Source organism: Chrysemys picta, chromosome 1, assembly GCF_011386835.1.
Source record: "Chrysemys picta bellii isolate R12L10 chromosome 1, ASM1138683v2, whole genome shotgun sequence".
NCBI classification, from domain to species: Eukaryota; Metazoa; Chordata; order Testudines; family Emydidae; genus Chrysemys; species Chrysemys picta.
In genome coordinates this window covers 347805477-347829650 of record NC_088791.1, presented here as the reverse complement: position 1 = coordinate 347829650, position 24174 = coordinate 347805477, and the positions used below count along the sequence as shown (strand labels likewise).

General features: G+C 55.3%; 1 protein-coding gene and 1 long non-coding RNA gene across 6 annotated transcripts; one reads left to right on the top strand and one right to left on the bottom strand.

Annotated features, from left to right (window-relative positions):
* The first annotated feature begins 473 nt into the window (after positions 1-473).
* LOC101931390 (folate receptor gamma) lies at positions 474-16158 on the top strand. Of its 5 annotated transcripts, none has more exons than XM_065596476.1 (5): positions 474-624; positions 8307-8448; positions 9158-9346; positions 11196-11331; positions 14545-16158. In XM_065596476.1, exons 1-5 carry the CDS (start codon positions 494-496, stop codon positions 14817-14819), a joined length of 873 nt encoding a protein of 290 aa, XP_065452548.1. In that variant the 5' UTR covers positions 474-493; the 3' UTR covers positions 14820-16158. The 5 variants fall into 5 exon arrangements, with proteins under 5 accessions (XP_065452548.1, XP_065452566.1, XP_023965160.2 ...); XM_065596494.1 differs by lacking the exon at positions 474-624 and adding an exon at positions 3123-3197; XM_024109392.3 differs by lacking the exon at positions 474-624 and adding an exon at positions 3206-3443.
* Positions 3809-5266, bottom strand: LOC135983661 (uncharacterized). Its single transcript, XR_010601389.1, has 3 exons — positions 5189-5266; positions 4483-4704; positions 3809-3935 (listed from the first exon to the last, which is right to left on the bottom strand). It is a non-coding gene; the product is annotated as an uncharacterized LOC135983661 (long non-coding RNA).
* Positions 16159-24174: the final 8016 nt, after the last annotated feature.

The window sequence follows — 24174 nt, the reverse complement described above, 5'->3', positions numbered from 1 at the left end:
GCTGGTATTGCAAAAACAAACATTCCTGAGAAGTGGTAGGCACAGACCACTTGTGATGCTCTGTACCTCGGGGGAACACCCAGCACCCCCACGTTCATCCTTATAATATGATTGTGTGATATCCAATGCAAAATTTGTCATGTCGGGTGTCTTCAGAAGGCTTGTGATGCACTGAGCATTGTTATAGTGATGTTATAGGTTGTAATTTCATGTATATAGTTATGAGGCTGAAAATGTGTCCTCATGTCTTAAAACAAGCCCAGGTAAAACTCTCCAGGAGCAGAGGGGCAGTTCACACCTCATCAGGGCATGTATGGGACAAACCCAGCCCAGCCTCACAGGAACAAAGGACGCTGGCCTAGGTAGCAACAAAGGATTTGTTGGACTCTCGAGTGAGTCACCCCCCTTCCCTTGGTGAGTTTGGGACTACGATGAGGTAATGCTCACCTGACTCTGAAGGGGCGGGGGGCAAAGCCAGAAGGGAAGAAAGAACATGATAAAAGGGAAAGACGTTTGCCCTGCTCTTCCTCTCTCTTCCACCTCCATCTACAGACACCACCACCAAGCGACTGAAGCGCTGACCAAAGGGGAGAGCCTGGCTGTAGAGCAACCAGCCAGCCTGTGGTGAGAAGCATCTAAGTTTGTAAGGGCATTGAAAGTGTTAAAATGAGCTTAAAATGTGTTTTGCTTTCATTTCATTTGACCAAATCTGACTTCTTGTGCTTTGACTTATAATGACTTACAATCTATCTTTTTAGTTAATAAATTTGTTTATTCTACCTGAAGCTGTCTGTTTGATTTGAAGCATGTCAGAGACTCTCCTTGGGATAACAAGGCTGGTACATATCAATTTCTTTGTTAAATTGACAAACTCATATAAGCTTGCAGCGTCCAGGGGGCATAATGACACTGCAAGGCGGAGGTTCCTAGGGTCGTGTCTGGGACCCGAGATATTGGCTAGTGTTGTTTGGTTGCACAATCCAAGCAGTAGCTGGCCAAAAGTGCTCACTCACGTAGCTGGGAGCAGCTTACATGCTAGAGGCTGTGTGTGAACAGCCCAGGAGTGGGGGTTCTCACAGCAGAGCAAGGTAACTCTGGCTCCCAGAGTCAAGGATTGGAGTGACCTAGCAGATCACCAGCCCAGATAACACCAGGAGAATGTCACACCACTCACACAAGCACATTCCAGAAGTGTGGTATCAAAACACCCCAATACCAAGTACGGTACAAACACATTCCCCAAAGATAACAGGAACATGCTGACCCCTCTTAAAGATAAGGTCAGGATGACAGGGTGATGGATAGAAATGTTTTCATTGAACCAACATATACAAGGTGATGGGTGGTAACTAACCGCATCAGAGAGGCAACATGTAACTTGTTTGCATCAAGGTATAAAGAGGTCTCAGAGGGAGTGTCTTTGTCTGGCCTAGGGGGGGAATGGAAAATCCCACCATTCACTGGGCTGGTCCCTTGTAACGGGCATACTTGGCTCAGTAGTTCTATAGAGTCAACGGGATACTAGTACCGTGCTTCATTGACAATAAACCTGACCAAGCGCTGTCGCTACTGAAACGGATCTGTGGTTTTACTGGGCCGTTTGGTCGAGGTGTGCCGCGTCTGCACAGAGCTGGGGCAGCGCACTGAAAGACCACACATACATGCCGCCAATGACTAACTACAGCCCGGGCATAGAGGTTTCTCACGACCCAGTCATTTCATGACACAATTTCACAAAGTCACCCCCAGTTCAGAAGTGATGCAGCCAGAGCCCCCGATTCGTCACCAGCCATGCCCCTGAGGGGTGGCTTACGCCTCTTCCCTTCTTTTCTGGCACCCATGCGACTCCTTGCTGGGCAAGCTGTGGTGGTGCCTGACTATTTTGATAGGTGAGACACAAATCACAAAATACCAATTCCCTCCTCCCCTCAACGTATAGTGTAATAGCTACTTAGAAGGAAGAAGCAGCAGCAGATGGTCACCCCAGCAATGCCCTGATAAAATGCCTCCTGGGCGTGGTGAACTGCCATGGGAACAAGGCAACTACATGAGGCACTCTCCGCTATACCGAGATTTGAGCCTCACGCAGCCCCACATGCTTTGAATTCTGGGGGTTGGTGTTTGGCTACTGCAGAGAGCGAGTTGTGACATTTAAATCCACCCCCAATTTGCCCTTAAATCTGTCAATATCAAGTCAATAAAAACAAACAAACATGCAAAATGGATGTTGTGGCTTTTGGGAACTCTTGGGTGGACTGCACCTCCCGTGTTTGGGCTGACAAGCCGCCCTGGCCAGACATCCAGGGGTGCTGCCCTTGAGAAGATCGGCAATACTGCTAGCTGGCCAGGAGCGTAAAGCCCAGCGGCCAGGGACCATTAAGGAAAATAAAACTAACCCTTGCAAAGGAACGAAACGCCAAAAAGTGTAACAGAGGGGGGGACTTTACTGGGAAGAGAAAAACAGAATGAGCTGCATTATACTACACAACCAGCTTAGCCGGGGGGCAGCTTGTCCTCTGATTATCCCTATTCCTGTATATGGAAATGTGGCTTTTAGCAAGTCCCTTGCCTTTGTAATTAGCCGCAGTGATCCAGATCCCATAGAGATTACCCTGAAGTTCACCCAAGTGAATTGCTCCTGTCACTTTATCAGGTACTTTTGCTTGTGTGGTAACATCTCTGGAGTGAAGATAACGAGAACCGCTTGTGCTTCGATGGTGTTTTTCTCACCCAGAGCTCAAAGGTGAGCAGGCCAGCTTGCCTGTCAGTCATTCTGGGGCTCTAACCACTAGCCCACTGTGCCTCACATATTCACCATTGTGCGATTACAGCGCATCCAAGGAGTTCAAAGTGGTGTCCACAGAGTAGGGTGACCAGATGTCCCAATTGTATAGGGACAGTCCCAATTTTGGGGTCTTTTTCTTATATAGGTTCCTATTACCCCTACCCCACGTCCCGACTTTTCACACTTGCTGTCTGGTCACCCTACCACAGAGTAGCTTGGAGAGATGCAACATGGCCTAGTGCACAGGGGGCTGGCCTGGCCTGGGCTGCAGAAGTCCTGGGTTCACATCCCAGCTCTGGCAGGTGACAGTGTGTGAGTCACGCTATGCTAAACACCTCCTCATAGCAAACCTCTCTGATCTGTACTGGGGCATCCCAGGTCAATGCAAACACAGGCTAGGTAGAGCCCTCAGGTGAGTGGGTTATTTATTGAAAGATTAGAAGGAAGAGGCCTGAGCAAGAAGTTCTATGACTCCTTTATCTCACATGAGATACAGAGCAAAGGAAAAGTGCCCAGGAGGTTGGACTCTATACTCATTGGCCAAGGGTTGATCAGACATCTGACCTTTGAAATGAAGAGCTGGATTGTCTTCTTCCATGGCACTAGGCTGCCCTCCGGGCAAACACAGTGAGCTCTTTGTCTGTTACTAACTCCGAAGGTAATGAGCGCTGATTAAAACTAAAGCCTTGTTAACCACAGCACCCGAGTTGCTCAAAAGCGTTCAGACCTGGGGGCTTTGTTATTAACTCCAGAGGTGTAGCTGCTCTGCTAAGCAGTTGCTTGAAGCTACTGAGAAGAACTTGTTTTGGTTTGGCCTTTCTGTAAGGTATGTTCCCCTGATGTTTTAATGAGTTTTTCTGATGTGATCAAGGCTAGCTGGTGTCTTATGTCTAGAGTTTAGGTGTAAATGTCATTAGCTTTGACAATGCTTTATAAGGCTGTTGTAGGGAGGGGGCCCTTAATCTGTAGTTTATAGGCTAGTACCTGAAGATGGAGGAAATCACTTAATGCGGAAAAATGGGAGGCTGACAAATATTTTTATTATGTTTTTAAAAAGGAGGGAGGGCAATCTAAGCATTGCTCTCAGGTCTGTATCTTCTGCCTTCAAAGGGCTGTAGAAACTACCTCAGGGGATGCAGAAGCCAGTAACCTAAAATGAAAAGAAATAATTTTTACTCTTTCCCTTTACAATTCCCCTTTGAACTGGCATTTGTGAGTTTCACATGCTCTTCTGGCTTGTGATCCTCACAGCATAACATTGTGCTAGTGTGTAACTGACTAGTCTGGTTTCCCTGTCCCAGTTGAGTGGAAGGTAACAGTAATCAGACAGTGCTAGGTGTATGGTAGTTTCCTTCCCCACCCCAGTTAAAGGGCTACTAGAATAACTTATTGATACATTAGAGCTGGCTAAGAGAAAAGCCCCAGGAGCGACTCAAGGACAGGAAAACCTGCCTCACACAGAGAGACTCCAGGAGCTAGATCTGTTTAGTTTAATTAAGTGAATGCTAAGGTGTGACTTGATCGGTTCCCAAGTACTTACATAAGCAACAGAAATTTAATAGTAGAGGGCTCTTCAGTCTAGCAGAGGAAGATCTAACACAATCCAGTGACTGGGGAAGTTGAAGAAGATAAATTCAGACTGGAAATAAAGTGTCAATTTACAACAGGGAGGGTAACTAACCATTGCAACAACTTACCAAAGGTCATGGTGGAGTCTCCATCACTGGCACCTTCTAAACCCAGACCGGCTGTTTTTCTGAATGATTTGTTCTTGTTCGAGCAGGAATTAATTCAGGGCAGGTCTCTGGTCTGTGCTATACAGCAGGTCAGACTAGGGGATCACAACAACCGGATGATTTATAAATTCTACTTCTCCCCCTGTGTCCGCTTGAGGGATTCCAGTCTCGTGCTATGGTTGCCTGCATTCAGAGAGCACTGAGATGAGTTCAGGAGTGTCCCCATCTGTGAAAGGGGTAATGTCACAGGAAGAGGTGATAGGGCCTGGTGTTGGTGCCGGATTGATTTCTCTCCCAACCCAAAGGCCGGGGGGGTGTTGGAGTTGAAGGTGCCGGGTTATAGGCAGGACTGTGAATTTGTATATGATAACAGTCTGCAGTACGTGGAGTCTGTGCAAACGGGGAGGGTTAGCTCAGTGGTTTGAGCATTGGCCTGCTAAACTCAGGGTTGTAAATTCAATCCTTGAGGGGGCCACTTAGGGATCTGGGGCAAAAATCTGTCTGGGGATTGGTCCTGCTTTCAGCAGGGGGTTGGACTAGATGACCTCCTGAGGTCCCTTCCAACCCTGATAGTCTATGAAAGACCTGCCTGTGGGAGAGCTGATGGTCAGTGTCAATGCTTAACCCTTTCCCCATTGCACAGCTGTGGGGCGAGCCTCGCCCTTACCTCACAGAGGCCTGTACAGCTGGCCATGCTAATGTTCAGAAAGAGATTTGACTGGATCTGAGACTGGTTAACAGCAGCTGGCCAGGAATCCACTGGCTCAAAGCCAGTAGTGCTCAGCCACTTGAATCTCTGGGCAAGGGTCGGATTGTGCAACCAGAAGCAAGTGTCTGGTGCTGTAATGCAGAGGGAAGAGAAGGGATGCACCCACGGGTGGGTGTTGGGTGGAGAGAAGCTCACAGCAAGGGTGGAAACAAGCAACTCTTGAGGCGAGACTGTGGGCGCTCAGCTCAGAGCATCGAGTGAGACTTTCAAGACAAAGGAGAAGTCAAAAAGGTGGGGGCATCACTTGTGTCTCATTGAGATGCCTAGGATATAAAAGCCGCCAGAAGGTGGCTTCGTGGTCACTTTCTCTTGGGTTTTCATAGCGCACTAGGCTGTAGCACAGGGGTGGGGAACCTCAGGGCCACCGACCCACAGAAAAAAATCAATCACAGGCCACACACAGCCCCGCAGGGGGCATGGAGGTTCGGGGCTTCCCCTAGGCTCTGGGGTAGGGCCAGAAATGAGGGGTTCAGGGTGCAGGAGGGGGCTCCAGGTTGTGGAAGGGGCTTGGGGTGTGGGAGGGGGTAAGGGCTCTGACTGGGGGTTTGGGCTCTGGGTGGGGCTGGGGATGAGGGGTTTGGGGTGCAGGAGGGGGCTCAGGGCTGGGGCAAGAGGTTGGGGTGCAGGTGGGGGTGCAGGGTCTGGGAGGCAGATAGGGTGTGGGAGGGGGTTGCGACCTGTGACAGGGGGTTGGGGTGCTGGGTGTGGGGTCTGGGAGGGAGTTAGGGTGTGGGAGTGGGTTGCGACCTGGGGAAGGCAGTGTAGGTCGTGGTGTGGGGTCTGGGAGGGAGTTAGGGTGCAGGAGTGTGTTGCGACCTGGGGAAGGCAGTGTTGGTCGTGGTGCGGGGTCTGGGAGGGAGTTAGGGTGCGGGAGGGGGCTCAGGGCTGGGGCAGGAGGTTGGGGTGCAGGTGGGGGTGCAGGGTCTGGGAGGGAGTTAGGGTGCGGGAGGGGGTTCCAGCCTGTGGCAGGGAGTTCGGGGTGCTGGGTGCGGGGTCTGGGAGGGAGTTAGGGTGCGGGAGGGGGTTGCGACCTGGGGAAGGCAGTGTAGGTCGTGGTGCGGGGTCTGGGAGGGAGTTAGGGTGCGGGAGGGGGTTGCGACCTGGGGAAGGCAGTGTAGGTCGTGGTGCGGGGTCTGGGAGGGAGTTAGGGTGCGGGAGGGGGTTGCGACCTGTGGCAGGGGGTTGGGGTGCTGGGTGTGGGGTCTGGGAGGGAGTTAGGGTGCGGGAGGGGGTTCCAACCTGTGGCAGGGAGTTCGGGGTGCAGGTTCCGGCCGGGGTGGCGCTTACTTCAGGCGGCTCTTGTTCGGTGGTGCAGCAGGAGTAAGGCAGGCTCCCTGCCTGCCCTGGATCTGTGCTGCTCCCAGAAGTGGCCGGCATGTCTGGCCCCTAGGCAGAGGGGCCAGGGGGCTCTGCACAGTGCCGCCGCCCCCACAGCTCCCAATGGCCGCGGTTCCCAGCCAATGGGAGCTGCAGAGCCAGCGCTGGGGGTGGGGGCAGCGCGCAGAGCTTCCCTGATCGCCCCAGCGCCATGGGGCTGCAGGGACATGCCGGTCGCTTCTGGAAGTTGCGCGGAGCTGACTGGACTTTTAACGGCATGGCAACCCCAGCTCCCCTCCCGCATAGGGTTACCATATTTCAGCAAGCAAAAAAGAGGACGGGAGGAGCCCCGCCCCTGCCCCTCCCACTTCCCGCCCCCCAGAACCCCCAACCCTCCCCCCGTTCCTTGTCCCCTGACTGCCCCCTCCTGGGACCCCTGCCCCTAACTGCCCCCCAGGACTCCACTCCCTATCTAAGCCTCTCTGCCTCTTGTCCCCTGACTGCCCCAACCCTTATCCACACCCCCACCCCCAGACAGACCCCTGGGACTCCCACGCCCCATCCAACCACTCCCCACCCCCTGACAGCCCCCCCAGAACTCCCAACCCATCTAAACCCCTCTGCTCCCTGTCCCCTGACTGCTCCGATCCCTCTCCGCACTCCTGCCCCCTGACAGCCCCCCCCAGAACTCCCAACCCATCTAAACCCCTCTGCTCCCTGTCCCCTGACTGCTCCGATCCCTCTCCCCACTCCTGCCCCCTGACAGCCCCCCCCCAGAACTCCCAACCCATCTAAACCCCTCTGCTCCCTGTCCCCTGACTGCTCCGATCCCTCTCCGCACTCCTGCCCCCTGACAGCTCCCCCCCAGAACTCCCAGCCCCCCACCCCCCCCGCTCCTTGTCCCCTGACTGCCCCCTCCTGGGACCCCTGCTCCTAACTGCCCTCCAGAACCCCACCCCCTACCTAAGACTCCCTGTTCCTTGTCCCCTAACTGCCCCCTCCTAAGACCGCCCCCAACTTCCCCCCAGGACCCTACCCCCTACCTGTACCCTGACTGCCCAAAACTTTCTCCACTCCCCCCAAAAAGCCCCCCCCGTTTCTTGACTGCCCCCTCCAGAACCTCCCTGCCCCTTCTCCTGCCCCCTGGCCCCCTTACCCTGCTGCTCAGAACAGGGTGTTGGGCTCTGTGCAAGCGGGACACGTGGCTGCGCTCCCCAGCACAACAAAACCCGGTCCCTGGCCCTGCACAGTGCTGCTGGACCGGGCTGCAGGGGAGAGCTGCCGGCTCAGAATGCAGGGCGGATCCGGCTCCTCTACAGCTGCTCCGGAGTCCAGCCCGGGACTTTCCTGCAGCCCTCCCAGCTGCTCGCTCTGCTCTGCCGGGGGGGGGGGAGGGGGGAAATCCCGGACATTTTGAGTGCTTTACAAATTCCCCCCGGACGCTATTTTTAGAACAAAAAGGAGGACATGTCCGGGTAAATCCGGACGAATGGTAACCCTACTCCCGCAGCAGGGCGAGCCGGCCACTCGCGGCGTGGAGAGTTGCCATAGCTTCCCCACCCCTGCTACAGCACCTTAACACTGATGCTTTTACATGGGGAACTGTCGGCATAGCGTGCGCTCAATGAGGGGAGCAAAGTCACATCTGGGCATCTGCTCTAACGTGTCTTCTCTTCCACCCCCCTCACTCTGGTCCCAGGGAGATGGCAGCGCGGTGGGCCATGCTGGGGCTGTTGGCTGCCTGCGTGGCCAGTGCTGCGAAGGAATCTGTGCTGAACATGTGCATGGACGCCAAGCACCACAAAACCAAGCCAGGCCCAGAGGAGGCGCTGCATGACCAGGTAAGGAAGTGCTGGCCTGGTGACACGTGAGGCTGATGCCACACCACTTAGGGCGCTGGGTGACGAATAACTGAGTCACCTGGGCCTGTCGTCCCTTCCACTGCAGGCTTGTTCCTTTCCACTAGAGACGGGTGCCTCGACAGAGGGCGCCTGGAGGAGCCAAATGTGCTAGAGGGAAGGTATTTGCGATGCACCAAGACTGTTTTCATGGGGCCTGGCTCTGTGGCCCTTTCCCATAGGGCCAGCCTCGGGAGGCAACTCCTGGATGGGCTGCAGGATCCGTCACTCACTGACACTGTCCTATCGGGAGTGCCTCCCCCCCGCTCCCCCAAACCTTGCAGCGTTGGACCCGGCAAAACCAGCCTCCGCAAAGCAGGCAAGAGAGGGCCACTTTGTCCTTCTGAAACGAAGCCTCCCCACTCTCTCCCCCCCCCCCCCCCCGTTGATCCTGCAGAGTGATCCACCCGTCTCACTCCCCGTTGCCTAGGCGTGGCCCCTCCGTTCGCTAATCTTGTGAAGTGCTTTGAGAGCCTCAAAGAGAAGGGCAAAATGCTATCCCCACCGCCAGGCCTTGGGCCTGGCCTCGGCAGGAGCAGTCCAGCCGTGCATCACTAGAGGCCAGTGATGCAGTTGCATCCACCGCATCCTGTCTGCCCCCTGGGCGAGCTGCCGGAGTCCCCTGCGTACCCGTCTCTCGCTGTGTTCACAGTGTGTCCTGTGGAAAGACAACGCCTGCTGCACGGCCAACACCAGCATGGAGGCTCACCAGGACCAGTCCTACCTGTATAACTTCAACTGGAACCACTGCGGGGTGATGCCAGACAAGTGCAAGCAGCACTTCATCCAGGACACGTGTCTGTACGAGTGCTCGCCCAACCTGGGGCCCTGGATCGACCAGGTCAGGGGGTGTGACGGTGCTGCCCGTGGGAGCCTGCTGTGGTCACTCAATCAGGGTGAACTGCAAACAAAACAGGGCAAACAAACCCCAAAAGCTGGTGGATATTTCAATACTTAGATTTACCAAGCCAGCACAGAACAGCTTCTATGTTACCTCACTGGTTACTCGGAAGTCCAAATAACGCAGTTCCCTTAAAGTACCCAGCCTCAGGCCTCCATCCACACACACCTGTCACATATGATGATGATTACTGAAAATCTTATCTCATCACATAAAAGAAAAGGTTCTTCCAATCTTCCAATCCCAAAGGATCAGCCACATACCCACGTCCAATTATAACTTAGATCTTACCCAAAATACACGCTTATAGCCAATTCTTATTAACGAAGCTAAAATTTATTTAAAAAGAAAAGAGAGCGAGTGTTGGTCAAAAGATCAATATACAGACAGACTTGAATTCAATTCTTGAGGTTCAGATACATAGCAGAGGTGAACTTGTAGTTGCCAAAAGTCCTTTTAGAAATAGTCCATAGGTTATAGTCCAATGTCCATATTCAGGGTGACTCCAGTCAGTGACTGGGGATCTCAATCCTTGTGGCTTAAGGAAACCCTCTTGAAACCCAAAGCAGATCTGAGATGAAGTAGGATCATGTCCCAGGGTTTTTATACATTTCCAGCAGCCTTTTGGCCTGAGAAAACAATAGGCTTAACTCTCCTTCTTCCAAACATTCTGGCAATTAGCACAGGGTAATTTATCCATTAAACAGTTCAGATACAGGTTACCACAACCTTCAAAGAGACATAGAGACAATAATACTATTTCACTCAAGTGTCTTCCTAAATGTTAACATTCCTTTTTTGATCTTTGAATTAAAGTTATAGCAATAGACAAGACTTGTCTGCTGACATCACAAGACCTGAGCAAACATCTACTCTTCTATCTCTAACAATGCAGACTTACATTTCAAAGCTCTATTCATTTATATATCTTCCTAACCAGTCCTTAAGGTTCACCCATGGGTCAGGTGAGCCGGTGAGCTAATTAACTCTTTCTGGCCCTGTCATCTTTCACTGAGATATTATATTATACTCATAACGTCACAGGGGGCGTTGGGGCTGGGCGCTGCGGGTGGGAGAGAAGGCTGGCTTGGTGCGTGTGCTCACGGCTCCCTCTAGTGGCGGGTCCCCCGTGAATAACAGCTGGCTGCAAAGAGTTGCTGCTCCTTCAGTTCAAGCAGCAGAGGTGTGCACTTGCAGTGCTGAAAGTCCCAGGTTCAATTCCCCAACAATTAGTGACCCTGTATCCATATGGGGCGGGGGCCCATTGCATGCGGGTAGGACAATCTCCTCCAAAGGTACCTGGGGCAGGTGGCTCCAATGAAGAAAACCTCCCTTGTGTTTTATGTACCTCTCAAATCCCATCAGCACGGTTGCGACCCAGCAGTCCAACAGGCTGCTTCTGTCCCGGTGTGACGGGGCTCGTACTGGGTGCATACGGGGGAGGCAGTCTTAGAGATTGCATTGACTTGGCTTCTTCCAAACCCCTGGCTGGGAGCAGAGGAGCTCTCCTGGACACCGAGCTGGGGTGGTTTGCATGGGACACCCGTTGGGCTGTGGTTGCTGCCGCTCAGGTGTGCGGGGAGGCTACTGTGAGGCTCTCCCTTCCCCTGGGGACTGGGCCTGGTTCTGCTGGGACTCACACTGGCTCCGTTCTTGTGCAACGCCATTCCTTGGAGCTAGATCCCGGGGGGGAGAAGAGCATGTAGGTAACCCCTGCTCCCTGGGGCGGCTTGGGGGTGACTGTGGCCCAGAGCTGCCCCCTGATGCTCACAGCCCCGTGTCCTCGCAGGCGGATACCAGCTGGCGCCGAGAGAGGATCCTCAACGTGCCGCTGTGCAAGGAGGACTGTGAGCTGTGGTGGGAGGACTGCGAGGACGCCATTACCTGCAAAGAGAACTGGCACAAGGGCTGGAACTGGACTTCAGGTCAGTGAGCCGCTGAGAGAAAACCCATCGCACTCCGCGTACCTAGGGTTGCCAGGCATCCGGTTTTTGTCTGGTTGAAAAGGGCCCTGGCGGCTCCAGGAAGCAGCTGCCAGGTCCCTGTGGCCCCTAGGCAGGTGCCCACGCCCACATCTGAGTGCTGGCTCCACAGCTCCCATTGGCCGGGAACTGCGACCAATTGGAGCTGTGGGGGTGGCGCCTGCAGGCGTGAGAGCAGCGCATGGAGCCTCCCTGGCTGCCCATTAGCCTAGGGGCTGCAGGGACCTGGTGGCCACTTCCTAGGAGCTGCGGTAAGTGCCACCGGGACCCTGTACCCCTCCCACACCCCAACCCCCACCCCAGCCCTGAGCCCCCCCTGCACGCCTCATCCCCAGCCTCACCCCAGAGCCTGCACCCCCAGCCGGAGCCCTCACCCCCCACCCATACCCCAAACCCTGCCCCAGCCCGGTGAAAGTGAGGGAGGGAGGGGGAGGGCGAGCGACAGAGGGAGGGGGAATGGAGCGAACAGGGGGCAGGGCCTTGGAGAAGGAGTGGGCCAGGGGGCAAGGCAGGGATGTTCAGTCTTGCTGTGCGATTAGAAAGTTGGACACGCTAAGTGGAAGAGGGGCTCATATTTCTCCCTTCCCTTGACGACAGCAGCCCCCTGACTGGTTACAGACTGAGGGCTGGGATCCGGAGAGCAGTACTGGGGGCTGTCGTCTCATCGGGTCTCTGTGCTAGCCCCAGTGGGGCTTGGATGGTGGAGGGGAGCGGGTGGGAACCCGGCACCCGTTGCATGGATAAAAAGCCAGCTAACTGGCAGGTCTCGCAATGGAACTGTCCATGGGGAATCATCGCTGAGCGGGCGTGTTCCCAGTGAGGTTCCCAGGGACTGGTTCTTGGCCCTACGCTACTAAACGTTTTTATTAAGGCCCCAAAGATATGAAATTGTCCCGGATAAAGTTTGCAGATGACTGAAAAATTGGGGGAGTGGTAAATACCGAAGAGGACACGTCCCTGATACAGAGCGATTAAGCTGGGCCCAAGCGATCGATGTGTGTTTTAATACAGCAAAATGTATACCCCTAGGCCCAAAGAATGAGGCCGAATTCACTCGGGGGGGACTCTATCCTGGGAAGCAGTGACCAGGAAGAAGATTGGCAACGGCGCGGGGGGAGGCAGATAAATGGACAAAAGGACTATGGGATCCTGGGACGCTTAAACAGGGGAATCTCGGGTAGGAGCGGAGAGGTGATTTCACCTCTGTGTTTGGCACTGGTGCGAATGCTGCTGTAATCCTGGGTCCAGCTCACAATTCCAGGAGGAAGTTGATTGAAAAGGGTTCCAAGAAGAGCCATGAGATTGACGAATGGATTAGAAAACCTGCCTTGTAGGGATAGATTCAAGGAGCTCCATCTGTTTAGCTCAACAGAGAGACGGTTAGGGCGTAACTTGATTCCAGTCTAGAAGCATCTACGTGGGGAACAGATATTTAGTAACAGTAGGGTTACCATTCGTCCGGATTCCCCCGGACATGTCCGGCTTTTTGAGTTAAAAATAGCGTCCGGGGGGAATTTGTAAATGTCCGGACTTCCCCCTCCCCATGCAGAGCGCGCGGGGCTGACAGGGCAGCCGGCCGGATGGTGCCACTTACATGGGACTCTGACAGCCAGAGAGAGCTCCTCCTCCACTTCCCCCTCCTCTCCCCTGCAGCTGAGAGCACTCCCTCCCTCCCTCCCTCTCTGCATTCGCAGATCGCCGGCCGTTCGCATCGGGCCTCCGGCAGTCTGGAGGTCCTCCCCTGCTCCTCCTCCCCTGCTGCCCAGCTGGTCTGAGCGGCAAGGTAAGGGGGCCAGGGGTCGGAGAAGGGGCAGGGAGGTTCTGCAGGGGGCAGTCAAGAGACAGGGAGCAGGGGAGGGGGGTCGGGAGTTCTGGGGGGGGCTTTCTGGGGGGATGGATAAGGTTTTGGGCAGTCAGGGTACAGGTAGGGGGTAGGGTCTCAGGAGGGGGCAGTTAGGGGACAAGGAACAGGGAGGCTTAGGTAGGGGGTGGGGTTCTGGAGGGCAGTTAGGAGCAGGGGTCCCAGGAGGGGTAGTCAGGGGACAAGGAGTGTGGGGGGGTGTTTGGGAGTTCTGGGGGGGGGGCTGTCAGGGGGCAGGGGTGGGGAGAGGGATCGGAGTAGTCAGGGGATATGGAGCAGAGGGGTTTAGATGGGTCAGGACTTCTGGGGGGGGTTGTCAGGGGGTGGGGAGTGGTTGGATGGGGCGTGGGAGTCCCGGGGGTCTGTCTGGGGATGGGGGTGTGGATAAGGGTTGGGGCAGTCAGGGGACAGGTAGGGGGTAGGGTCCTAGGGGGCCAGTTAGGATGGGGGGAGGATCTCTGGAGGGGGCAGTCAGGGGACAAGGAGCAGGGGGAGGGTTGGGGGTTCTGAGGGGGGTGGGAAGTGGGAGGGAGTGGAAGGGGCAGGGCGGGGCTAGGGCAGGACAGGGCGGGGCTCCTCCTGTCCTCTTTTTTGCTTGCTGAAATATGGTAACCCTAAGTAACAGGCTTGTCTGTCTAGCAGAGAAAGGTCTAACACAGTCCAATGGCTGGAAGTTGAAGCTAGGCACATTCAGGCTGGAAATAAGGTGACATTGTTAATGGTGAGAGTAATTAACCACTGGAACAATTTACTGAGGGACATGATGGAGTCTCCAAACTCCAATCAAATTTGGCTGTTTGTTTGTTCTGAAAGCTCCGCCCTAGGGATTATTTGGGGGCAGGTCTCTGGCCTGTCTTGCTATGCAGGAGGTCAGACTCATTGATCACAGTGGTTGCGTCTGGTCTTGGAGTCAATGAATGTTGTGTTAGCAGAACTCCCTTAGGAGAAGGATCAAGGTGCACTGGTGCAGCTCTGGGAGGAAGCCAGCCCCAGCACTTCTAGGTGTCTCATTCTTACTAGCACTAAACCGTCCATCTTTCTTGCTCAGACAAAAGCAAGTCCCTCCAGCCCAGAGGGGTGAGAGCCCAGGCAGCCCCTCTAGGATAAATCCAGGAGGTGAGTGATGTGGCTACAAGCCCGTGAACTTCACCTCACAGGGAAGGACTGTTTCTCCCACAAGCCAGCTGGGCCGTTGCCAGCTCAGCCAGTAGCCTGGGACCCCAGAGACGGGGAAGGCTGGCTAGATGGAGTCCAGCCGCAGATTGCTCACTGCTACCCTCTCTCCCCCTCCCCAGGGACCAACCGGTGCCCCCGCGGCTCCATATGCCAGCCATTCAAGTATGTCTTCCCCCGGCCGGCAGACCTGTGTGAGAAGATCTGGTCCAACTCGTACAAATACACCACGGAGCACCGGGGCGGCGGGCGCTGCATCCAGATGTGGTTCGACCCTGCCAACGGGAACCCCAACGTGGCCGTGGCCAAGTACTACGCCCAGAACGGGAGAGACGCCTCTCCTGCGCCGCGGGCTGTCCTGCTGCTGCTGCCGGCTGCTCTCCTGTCCCTGCTCTGAGCATCTGGAAGCTGCTAGTCCTCGGGTCTTGAAATAGCAGGGCTTGGTGGCCGGCTGAAAGCGCCCTAGGTATGGCCTCTGACTCTGGCAGCTCCACTGGCTTATACAGGAAATATTTCTTCTCTAGGCACGGGGTTTGTTCACCCTGTAGCCCTGCCTTGGGCTCTGGCCAGCCGATGATTCAGAAATCCATCCGGCTGCTTCTAACCCAGACAAGACTCAATAGAACCAGATTATCCCCATCCTCTCCTGCCCTTGAACGTCCCTCACTCCATGGTTTTATTGTCTCAGTGTTCTCCTGCCACGCTCCTCTCTTCCAGTGGGCTCTGGGGGGAGATCCCTCTATGCACCGTGTCCCTGGGGATCTGAGCTCTGTAACATGCAGTGACTCACTGGCTGGGTGCACTTCCTCTGTTGGGTACCAGAGCCGGGCAGGTCTTCTCTAACGATGGTGCCCGCAGTCATCTGGGTGCCTGTGCCCCTCAGCCCTCCATCAACAGGATTGGCCACTGTCTTTGCATTTGAATGTGCAAAGGGGGAGAAACCCCAAAGGGAAGACAGCAAATATTTGGGGCTGGGCGGGGGAGAGGAGGGTGCAGGGGAAAGGCATTGGGACGCCTTGGGGGATGAGAATTGCAAGGAGAACAAGGCTTTTGGACCCTCTCATCCAGCCTTGCTCTGTCTCCTTCCCTGCCACCCTGCGCCCCCTGGAAATACAGGTGTCTCCTCCCCTGGCTCGCAGCCTGCCCTGGTGTCTCCGCTTCAGCCCATGAGACCATCCTCTCTGTGGCTTTGGTGTGTGTGTGTGGGGGGTGACTTGAGTATTGGGGGAGGGGCCCCATATGAGCACAGAGGCATCACCACCCCTACCCTTGCCTACCTTGCTGCTGGTTCTGCTGTGTGATTGGGTCTCTCCCTCCTCCTGTGCCGCTGCTCCAATTCCTCTTCTGTCCGAGCTTCCCCATCCTGAGCCGAGCTCCCGCAGGGGGCTCGGTTCCCGGCCCTGCTCTGGCAGAAGATTAACTGGCAGTGCTGCCCAGCGTGGCCGCAGGCAGTGCCTGGCCGAGCCAGAGTCTCTGCGCCCCGTGGTGACTGATTGGGCTCTGACCCGCTCTGGGCCATTGCATGGTAGCTGCGTTGCTATGGCAGTGCTGGCTGCAGCCACCAAGAGTTCCTACAGCCCCTAGAACCGGAGCAATGCTTGGGAACGCAGTCCTGCCTCCTGCTGGTCACCACGGGCCAGCCAGACTGCCCGGGGACCACCATGGGGCGTTGCTGGAAATCTGAGCCCCTCTAGCTTGGGTCTGTGACTCTGGAGAAATAAACTCTCCCAGCCCTGCTCTCTGTGCTCGTCTCTTCCTTGATCCACAGACACTTGCTGCCGCTTGCTTCCCAGTGACGCAGACACAGCGGGGCCCAGCCGGAGGTACCAGCTGGCTTGGAGTTAGGCCTCTCTGTCTAAACTGAGCGAGAGTGGGCTGCTGGGCCAGTGCGGACTTGGGTCAAACACTGCCCATAACTACTGTTAGCAGGGACCACATGCATAACTTACAGTCCAGGGGTCCTCTGGAAACCAGCCTCTCTGTGCTTTGGCTTTAGATGAGTGTCTGGTTAATGCCGACTCCTGCAGGATTCTCTCCCGTCTAGGGGCCCTGCTCCCCTATGCACCCACAACTGTCCTGGAACATGCCTGCACAATGCTAAACCCATAAACTAGGTGTTGTTTTTTTTAAGCCAAGGGCAAGTAACACTGAGTCAATGTAAACACAAACGGAGCTGGGTAAAGGAAGCACCTGCCTTCTCCGGTGACACGTTCTCATTCAGTGGTCCCCAATCTTTTTTGGCTGGCGGGCGCCCGACGACGAGCCACAGAGGACCATGGCGGCGGACAAGCATCCGCCAAAATGCCGCCAACAAGCGGCAACGTCAACAGGCATCACCGCCGAAATGCTGCCGACAAGCAGCGTCATCCAGAGGCCTCGCTGCCGAAAATCGGCGGCATTTCAGCGGCGACACATCAGGATGACACTGCTTCTCGGCGGCATTTCGGCGGATGCTCATCCGCCGGCCAGTACGCAGGCGCACTTAGACACCCCGGCGGGCGCCATGGTGCCCAGAGGCACCGCGTTGGGGACCCCTGTTCTAATCCCATGGAATAAAGTAAGTCATAGATTCAAATCCATAAGGGTAGTGTGTGATCATCCAGGCTCACCTCCTGTACAGCCCAGGCCAGAAACCTGCTCCCCAGTAATTCCTAAAGAAGATATTTTAGAAGAACAGCCACTCTGGATTTTAAAATTGCCAGTGACGGAGAATCCACCACACCCCTTGGGAAATGAATCCAATGGTTAAATACTCTCCCCGTTTAAAACCGTGGAGCTTCTCTCCAGTCAGGCCTTGTCTGCTGGGGCGGGCACTGCCCCCCAAAGCTGTGGCACAGTAGCTCCTGGGTGCATACTCCATTCCAGAATCACTACTCCGCTCCCCAAGTGGAGTCATTATTCTGGAGTGAAGTCGCTGTATGTCAGTGTAGTGCCAACCAAGGGAGTTGTTCGGGAATAGCCGTGTGAGTCAGCTTTCCCCCCTTACTCAGGGGCTGTGCCTCGTGCAGTTCTGAGCTTGAGCTAAACAGTCTTGGGCTGGGCCGGGCCGGGCCGCAGTCCTGTGTGCCGAGCTGGCTGGAGGACAACAATCCAGTTTTGCAACAACTTCCAAGCTTCTGCACGGAGACCGCCTGGCAACGAAACCAAAACCCGGGAACCGTCGGGGTGAAATGTACCCAAATGGCTCTTGTCTGATCAAGCAGCTGAGGGGGTCTCTCGGGACAGATGGTGCAAACTCTGTCAAAACAGAACCACCAGCAAACCGCCTTGGGTTTGACAGAACTGCCCAGTATGATGTCATTCCACGTTGGCAAAGGTCCCACCCAGCTCTCCCTGCATCCGGGGCTGTCTAGCCATAGTGGGGGTTACCTGTGTTTAAAGAGGTGGGGGCCAGTCTGATGTGGACTACATCGCTTTTAGGAGCTACTGCTCTCTGGCCTTCGCTAATCTGGAAGGAGACGTTCAGAAAGACAAGCTGCAGCTAAATGGGGAATGACCAATGGCTGGGGACAAAGAACGCTGTTCCTTCTGCTAGAATTACAGCGATGCTACGCTGAGCACTGGCTGATGGGACCGGGGAAGGCAGAGAAAGAACTTAGCTGAACCGTGATGGGAAGGGGAAGTGCTGGCAAGGTCTGTGTGAGCTCCCAGCCACCGTCTGGCAGCATGCACAGCGAGGATAGTGTCTACAGCTGGTACAGCCCCGGTTGTACGGTCTCCAGGCTGCTATATTGGACCCCATGTGCTTCCAAGCCAATGGGCTCCTCCTGGTGTTCAGACACTATCTCTAGTTCTGGCCTCTTGGGCACATTCCTGTGGTCCACACTCCCTAGCTAGTTCCCTCTTCTTGGGATGTCAAACCCCGTGATCCTGATTCCCTAAGAGACATGCTGCAGCTCCCCGATAGCTTGGGCCCGTGCCCCCAGAGCTCTACCCATGCTGGCACTCTGGTGTGCAGTCAGACTCTTTGGGGACTGCGTGACAATTGCAGGAGGGAGCCGGGGGTTGTGGTACTTTAGAGGTACGAACGACATGGGGGAAGGTAGGAGAGAGGTCCTGGAGGACAAATTTAGGCCACTAGGTCAGAGATGAAAGTCCAGGATCTCCATGGGAGCATTCTCTGAAATGCTTCCAGTTCCACGCACAGGGCCAGCGAGGCAGAGCTGCAGGGTCTCAATGTGTGGCTGAGGATAGTGTAGGGAGGAAGGATCTAGGTTTGTTAGGAAGCGGGGGACCTTTGGGGAAAGGAGGAGCCTACACAGGAAGGATGGGCTCCACCCAGACCAAAATGGGACCAGATTGCTGGCATGAAAAATCAAAAAGGCCGTAGAGTTTTTAAAGAAAGGAGTGGGGAAAGCCAACAGGTATGGAAGAGAACATGGTGTGGACAGAGATGTCTCATCGGGGAGGATCTATTGAAGGGGACTCTATCTAGTAGGGAGGAGAGGATAGAAGCTGATAAAGTACACGTAGGAACTGAAGAGAAACAGTCAAAGGAAAAAGAGTCCCAGTCAGTTACATCCCATACGGGCAGTCAGCTAAAAGGGGACCGGTTTTTGAGTGCAGGCATACAGATGCTAGCAGTGGCAATACTCGGACGGGAGAAGGCGAGTGCCTGCTTTTAAATGAGGATATAACAGGAGTCAGGCAGGCTGGAGAGGCTCACGACTGTGGCTGCCAACCTCCGGGCAGATTGTGACAAACCAGGGCACAGACCCCCAAGTGGCTGTGAGTTCTGTACTTAGAGATTTCACCAACCAAACAGCAAGCGTGAAATCCTCATGTACGAGAACAGCCTTCACATGGAGTCCCCCTGGGCACTCCGGTCTGTCTTGCAGACCTCAATAGCACAGCTTTGCCAGTATAAGCCGCGTCCACACTAGGGGTACGTCTACGCTGCCGTCAGGAGGTGTGACTGCGTGTACACATACCCGAGCTAGCGTGGATCTAGCTTAGCCTGTGCCCAAGCCACTCAAGCAGGTACCCAGGCCCTGGGCGGGCAGGGCTAGCTCAGGCTACGGCAGCGTCACTGCCAGCGTTACTGCTGTGCTGGGAGCTAGCTAGATCAAAGCTGGCTGGGGGGAGTCTCCACGTGCTGCAGTCACGTCTCTGAGTGCCGGACAGCCCCACCCTAGCAGTGCAGCGGGCCAGCCCGCCCACACCAGCAATGCACGCCCACGCATGGCTTGAAGCGCAGGGTGCGCTGCCCCAGCCTCTGCCGGGCGCTGACCGAGGGCTGAGTGCAGGTCTCCTGCCCGGCCGTGCAGGGCACCACCCTGGCCTACTAGAGACAGTGTCCGTGGGGAGCTGGGTGGCAAAGGGATCTGAGGCCGCCTAAGAGCCCTGACTTGCAGCATGTAAATGAAGGCCTGGGAGAAAGAGGAAGGCAGAATTTCACAAGCCGCAGCTGCAGGGAGCACTCGAGCGAATCCCCGCTCGGCCGGGGGAGCTGCACAGAGGAAGTTAGACTCCAGCTCCAGCCTAAGACCGAGCTAGGCAGCTGCAGCACTGCCGATCTCCTCGCGGGAAAAGGAAGTGGGGTCACTGCGACTTCCTCCGGGCTTTCCGCCTCTGTGACGTTATGAGTGTGATATAATAGTTCATTGGAAGGTGACAGGGCCAGAAAGAGTTAATTAACTCACCGACTGACCTGACCCATCGCTGAACTTTAAAGACTGGTTAGGAAGATATGTAAATGAATAGAGCTTTGAAATACAAGTCTGCATTGTTAGAGGTAGAAGGGGAGATGTTTGCTCAGGGCTTGTGATGTCAGCAGACAAGTCTTGTCTATTGCTATAGCTTTGATTTAAAGATCAAAAAAGGAATATTAATATTTAGGAAGACACTTGAGTGAAATAGTATTATTGTCTCTATGTCTCTTTGAAGGTTGTGGTAACCTGTATCTGAACTGTTTAATGGATAAATTACCCTGTGCTAATTGCCAGAATGTTTGGGAGAAGGAGAATTAAGTCTATTGTTTTCTCAGGCCAAAAGGCTGCTGGAAATGTATAAAAACCCTGGGACACAATCCTGCTTCATCTCAGATCTGCTTTGGGTTTCAAGAGGGGCCATTTTTAAGCCACAAGGATTGAGATCCCCAGTCACTGACTGGAGTCACCCTGAATATGGACATTGGACTATAACCTCTGGACTATTTCTAAAAGTACTTTTGGCAACTACAAGCTCACCTCTGCTATGTATCTGAACCTCAAGAATTGAATTCAAGTCTGTCTGTATATTGATCTTTTAACCAACACTCGCTCTCTTTTCTTTTTTTAATAAACTTTAGCTTAGTTAATAAGAATTGGCTATAAGCGTGTATTTTGGGTAAGATCTAAGTTATAATTGGACCTGGGTATGTGGCTGATCCTTTGGGATTGGAAGAACCTTTTCTTTTATGTGATGAGATAAGATTTTCAGTAATCATCATCATATCTGACAGGTTTATCTGGACGGAGGCCTGAGGCTGGGCACTTTAAGGGAACTGCGTTGTTTGGACTGCTGAGTAACCAGTGAGGTAACATAGAAGTTGTTTTGGGCTGGCTTGGTAAATCTAAGCATTGGAATAACCACCAGCGTTTGGGGTTTGTCTGCCCCGTTTTGTTTGCAGTTCACCCTGATTGAGTGACCTCAGCTGGCTCCCAGGGACAGCACCGTCACAGCCTCCCTGGGGCCAAGCGGGGCAGGGGCCTGGTGGGCGTGAGCCTTGACTTGAGGAACACGCTCGAGAGTGTGTGGTCTCCACTCTGCAGTTAGGCGACAGCAGTAGGGTGGTTGGGAGTGTGAAAAAACCACCCCCCCCAGTCGATGGAGCTCTGCCGACCTCACTCCCGGGCGAGGTCCAGCTGGGGGAACAGAGGAACGCTCCGTCGAGGTTCCTACAGTGTTGGGAAAACCCGTCTGTGGTAGTGGGCTGCGGCTCTGGTACGGGGTTCTCCCGGCACAGATACGGCGATCTCGCTACGCCCCGTACTGCAGACACGCCCTACGTTTGTCACATGACCACACTTCTCTTCCTCAGCCCAATTTGTGATCTTGTCAAACAACAACGTCGGGCTGTTCGACGAAGCCGGCTTGCCATAAAAGCTCGTGTCCTGGTGTTAGTGACGCTCCTGGGGCAGCCTGGTGAAGCACCGTCAGCTCAGAGAGGAGCAACACACAGAAACGGGGGGCTGGGGAGCGTGATTGAGGGGAGCTCAGAAGTGCTAACCAGTGACCCGCGGGCACCGAGGAAGGCTGAAGAGCCCTGGCCTGACGTTCTGGATCTCGCCGTCTTCGTCAGCTGCCCCACGTCAGGTCGCAGGACAAGATCAGAAATGAGGCGATTCGAAGCAAACTCCTCAACCACCTCGGTCGGCACTGGGGGGGGGGTTTCGGCAGCTCTCGTGAGATGGACACCGTCAGGCTGGAAGACCAGCAGATCCCGAGGTGTGTTTGCCAAGGCCACTAGGTGGCTGGCGCGCATGTGCTCGCCAAATGCTTTGGTGGAACGACCAGATTGCCAGTGATGGACATAAACTGCCCAGCCAGCCCGATCAGCTTTCGGACCCAGCCAGAGATTGATCCAGGATCGCTCTGCAAGGAGCCCCCGCACCTTCGGGGTTTGCCATGATGATGGTGAAACCAGCCACAGATGCCTCGCTTGGCTGTGACACGGCAAAGGCAGTGGTTTCAGTCGGTGGCCCGCAGGGGACCCCGGGGCCTGCAGACTATGGCTAAGATTTTCAAAGGGATCCACACCCCCATATGAAATTTTGCAGGGGTCCACAATGAAAAATGGTTAATAACGGCTGGGCAAAGGGACAGGAGAACCCAGCCCATGGGACACACCCAGGAAGAGGAGGAATTAGTTAGGGAGGCACAGCAGGGGGGTGATGAGGATGGAGTGAAGACGTGGACCAGGGGCTTGGACTAGCCGGGGAACCTTCCTGACAGGCACCTGGGTGCAGCTGTGGAATGGTCTCTCCAGGACGGGGCGGAGGCCCCATTGCTTGGGCCACGGACTGGCGACAGCCCTGGCCAGTTACAACAGGGAGCTTGGCTGTCTGCAGGGGGTGTGGCCGGTGACACCCACTGCTGCTCACTGCAGGCGCCGTGCTGTGCTGATGGGGTGGCATGACCCAGGTTAGCAGCGGAGGCTCACTGATGCAGCCGGCTCCGTGGAGTGGACGGATCTTTGCTCCCTGCTGCACAGGGCACCCCTGACCCATCCCCTCCTCCTGGTGCCCGGGGCATCCGCTCACTCTCCTGCAGCTGGCTGGAGAATTAGCTGAGCGAGCAAAGCTGTGGTAGCTTCGGAACGAAGCGAGCCAGAGCCGGCTCCAGGGACACCCATCACCTGCCCATCCCCACCTGGCCCCGCTTGCTGGGGAAGCCAGTCAGCTCCGGTAGCTGGAGCTGAGTCTCCATGAAAGTTGCACGGGGCAGGGAGAGGGGAGGTTGATTTGAACAATATACCAAGGCCCCTGGGGTGAGTGAGGCCAGCCAGGCTGGGGGCAGGATGCCGGGGGTGGGGTGAGGGCAGTGCAACCTACAGGGAGAGCCTGACATGTGGCTTGTGCTGAGCAGAGGGGGCAGTGGGCAGGAGCCAACCTTGGCCTCGCTAGTGGATCGAGAGAGGCCCACTGACCAGCTCGTCTGACCCCCCTCTAATGCCAGCCAGAGCAGGTCCTGGAGTAATTCCTGTCTGAGCGACTGCCGAGCTTGTAGGAAACCAGCCCCTCGGGATTTAAAACAGCACCAGGCATGGGGATTCCACCATGCTCCACGGAAAGTGATTCCACTGGTTAATTATTCTCACCGCTAAACACTGACATCTTAATTCCAGTCCAATTTTGTCCAGCAGCGGGAACACTCAGGAGTCTCCTTTGAGCTTGACTACAGGCAGAGCTGAGACCCACACCAGCAGGGGGGAGATCAGTGGGGGCAGGAGAGGATGCCAGGGCTACCCACCTGCATTCCACTGTCTGTTTTCTCAGAGATCTGTAACTCTCTTGTGCTTTCTCAGGCCTTGTCTACCCCAGGAGCTAGTGGGCAGGGCTGCTCCTGGACAGCTGTGGGGACAAGGCCTGACAGCAAAGGCCCTTTGCAGAGCCCACGGGCTGCTTGTTGTAACTGGCCCAGGGGCAGAGCTGGAAGAAAGGGTACTAAGGACAGAGCAGGGCCTAGGGAATGGGACCCCATAGGCCAGCTGCCCAAGAGGCATTAGACAGGGAGCTGGAAGCCTGGGCCCATGCCTGATCCACCAGAACTCAGAGCAACACCGGGAGGCAGTGGGCTTGGAAGCACCTGGGCCTGCAGGGTTGGGTCTGGTATCAGAGTCTGGTGACTGGCCACAGGTGGCCCCCCTCAGCACTTGGACCGCTGCAGACAGTAGCATTGCTGGGCCTGGCGCCCATGCGCCATCTCCCAGGACTTTGTGCTCCTCCCTGCCAGCAGCTCCCATCTACCCCCACTCTCGGTTATGTCTTTTCCCTCCCCAGTGCCCTCAGCCAGCATCACTCATTCAAGCTGCAGGAAACCAGGTTCTTGGTAGCCAGCCCCTGCTCATCATTGCTAGTTCAGCTGAGACCACGGCTTACGACTGCCAGGTCCTCTCTACTGCCCCATAGCAGTAACGACACCGCTCCCACCCCACCTGAGTGCTGGAGTCATGCCCACCATAGCCTCCTGACCTAGACAGTGCAAGGTCAACCTATCCCCGTCCCCAGGGGCAGTGGCTGAGGGAAGCCAAGGGGAGAAGCTCTCCCAGC

What these genes read in the sequence shown, in the direction of transcription:
- LOC101931390 (XM_065596476.1), top strand. Translation starts at nt 494, where the DNA reads ATGATAAAAGGGAAAGACGTTTGCCCTGCTCTTCCTCTCTCTTCCACC. An exon ending in GAGCAACCAGCCAGCCTGTG is followed by an intron (nt 625 to 8,306) that starts GTGAGAAGCATC and finishes CTCTGGTCCCAG; the next exon opens with GGAGATGGCAGCGCGGTGGG. An exon ending in AGGAGGCGCTGCATGACCAG is followed by an intron (nt 8,449 to 9,157) that starts GTAAGGAAGTGC and finishes CTGTGTTCACAG; the next exon opens with TGTGTCCTGTGGAAAGACAA.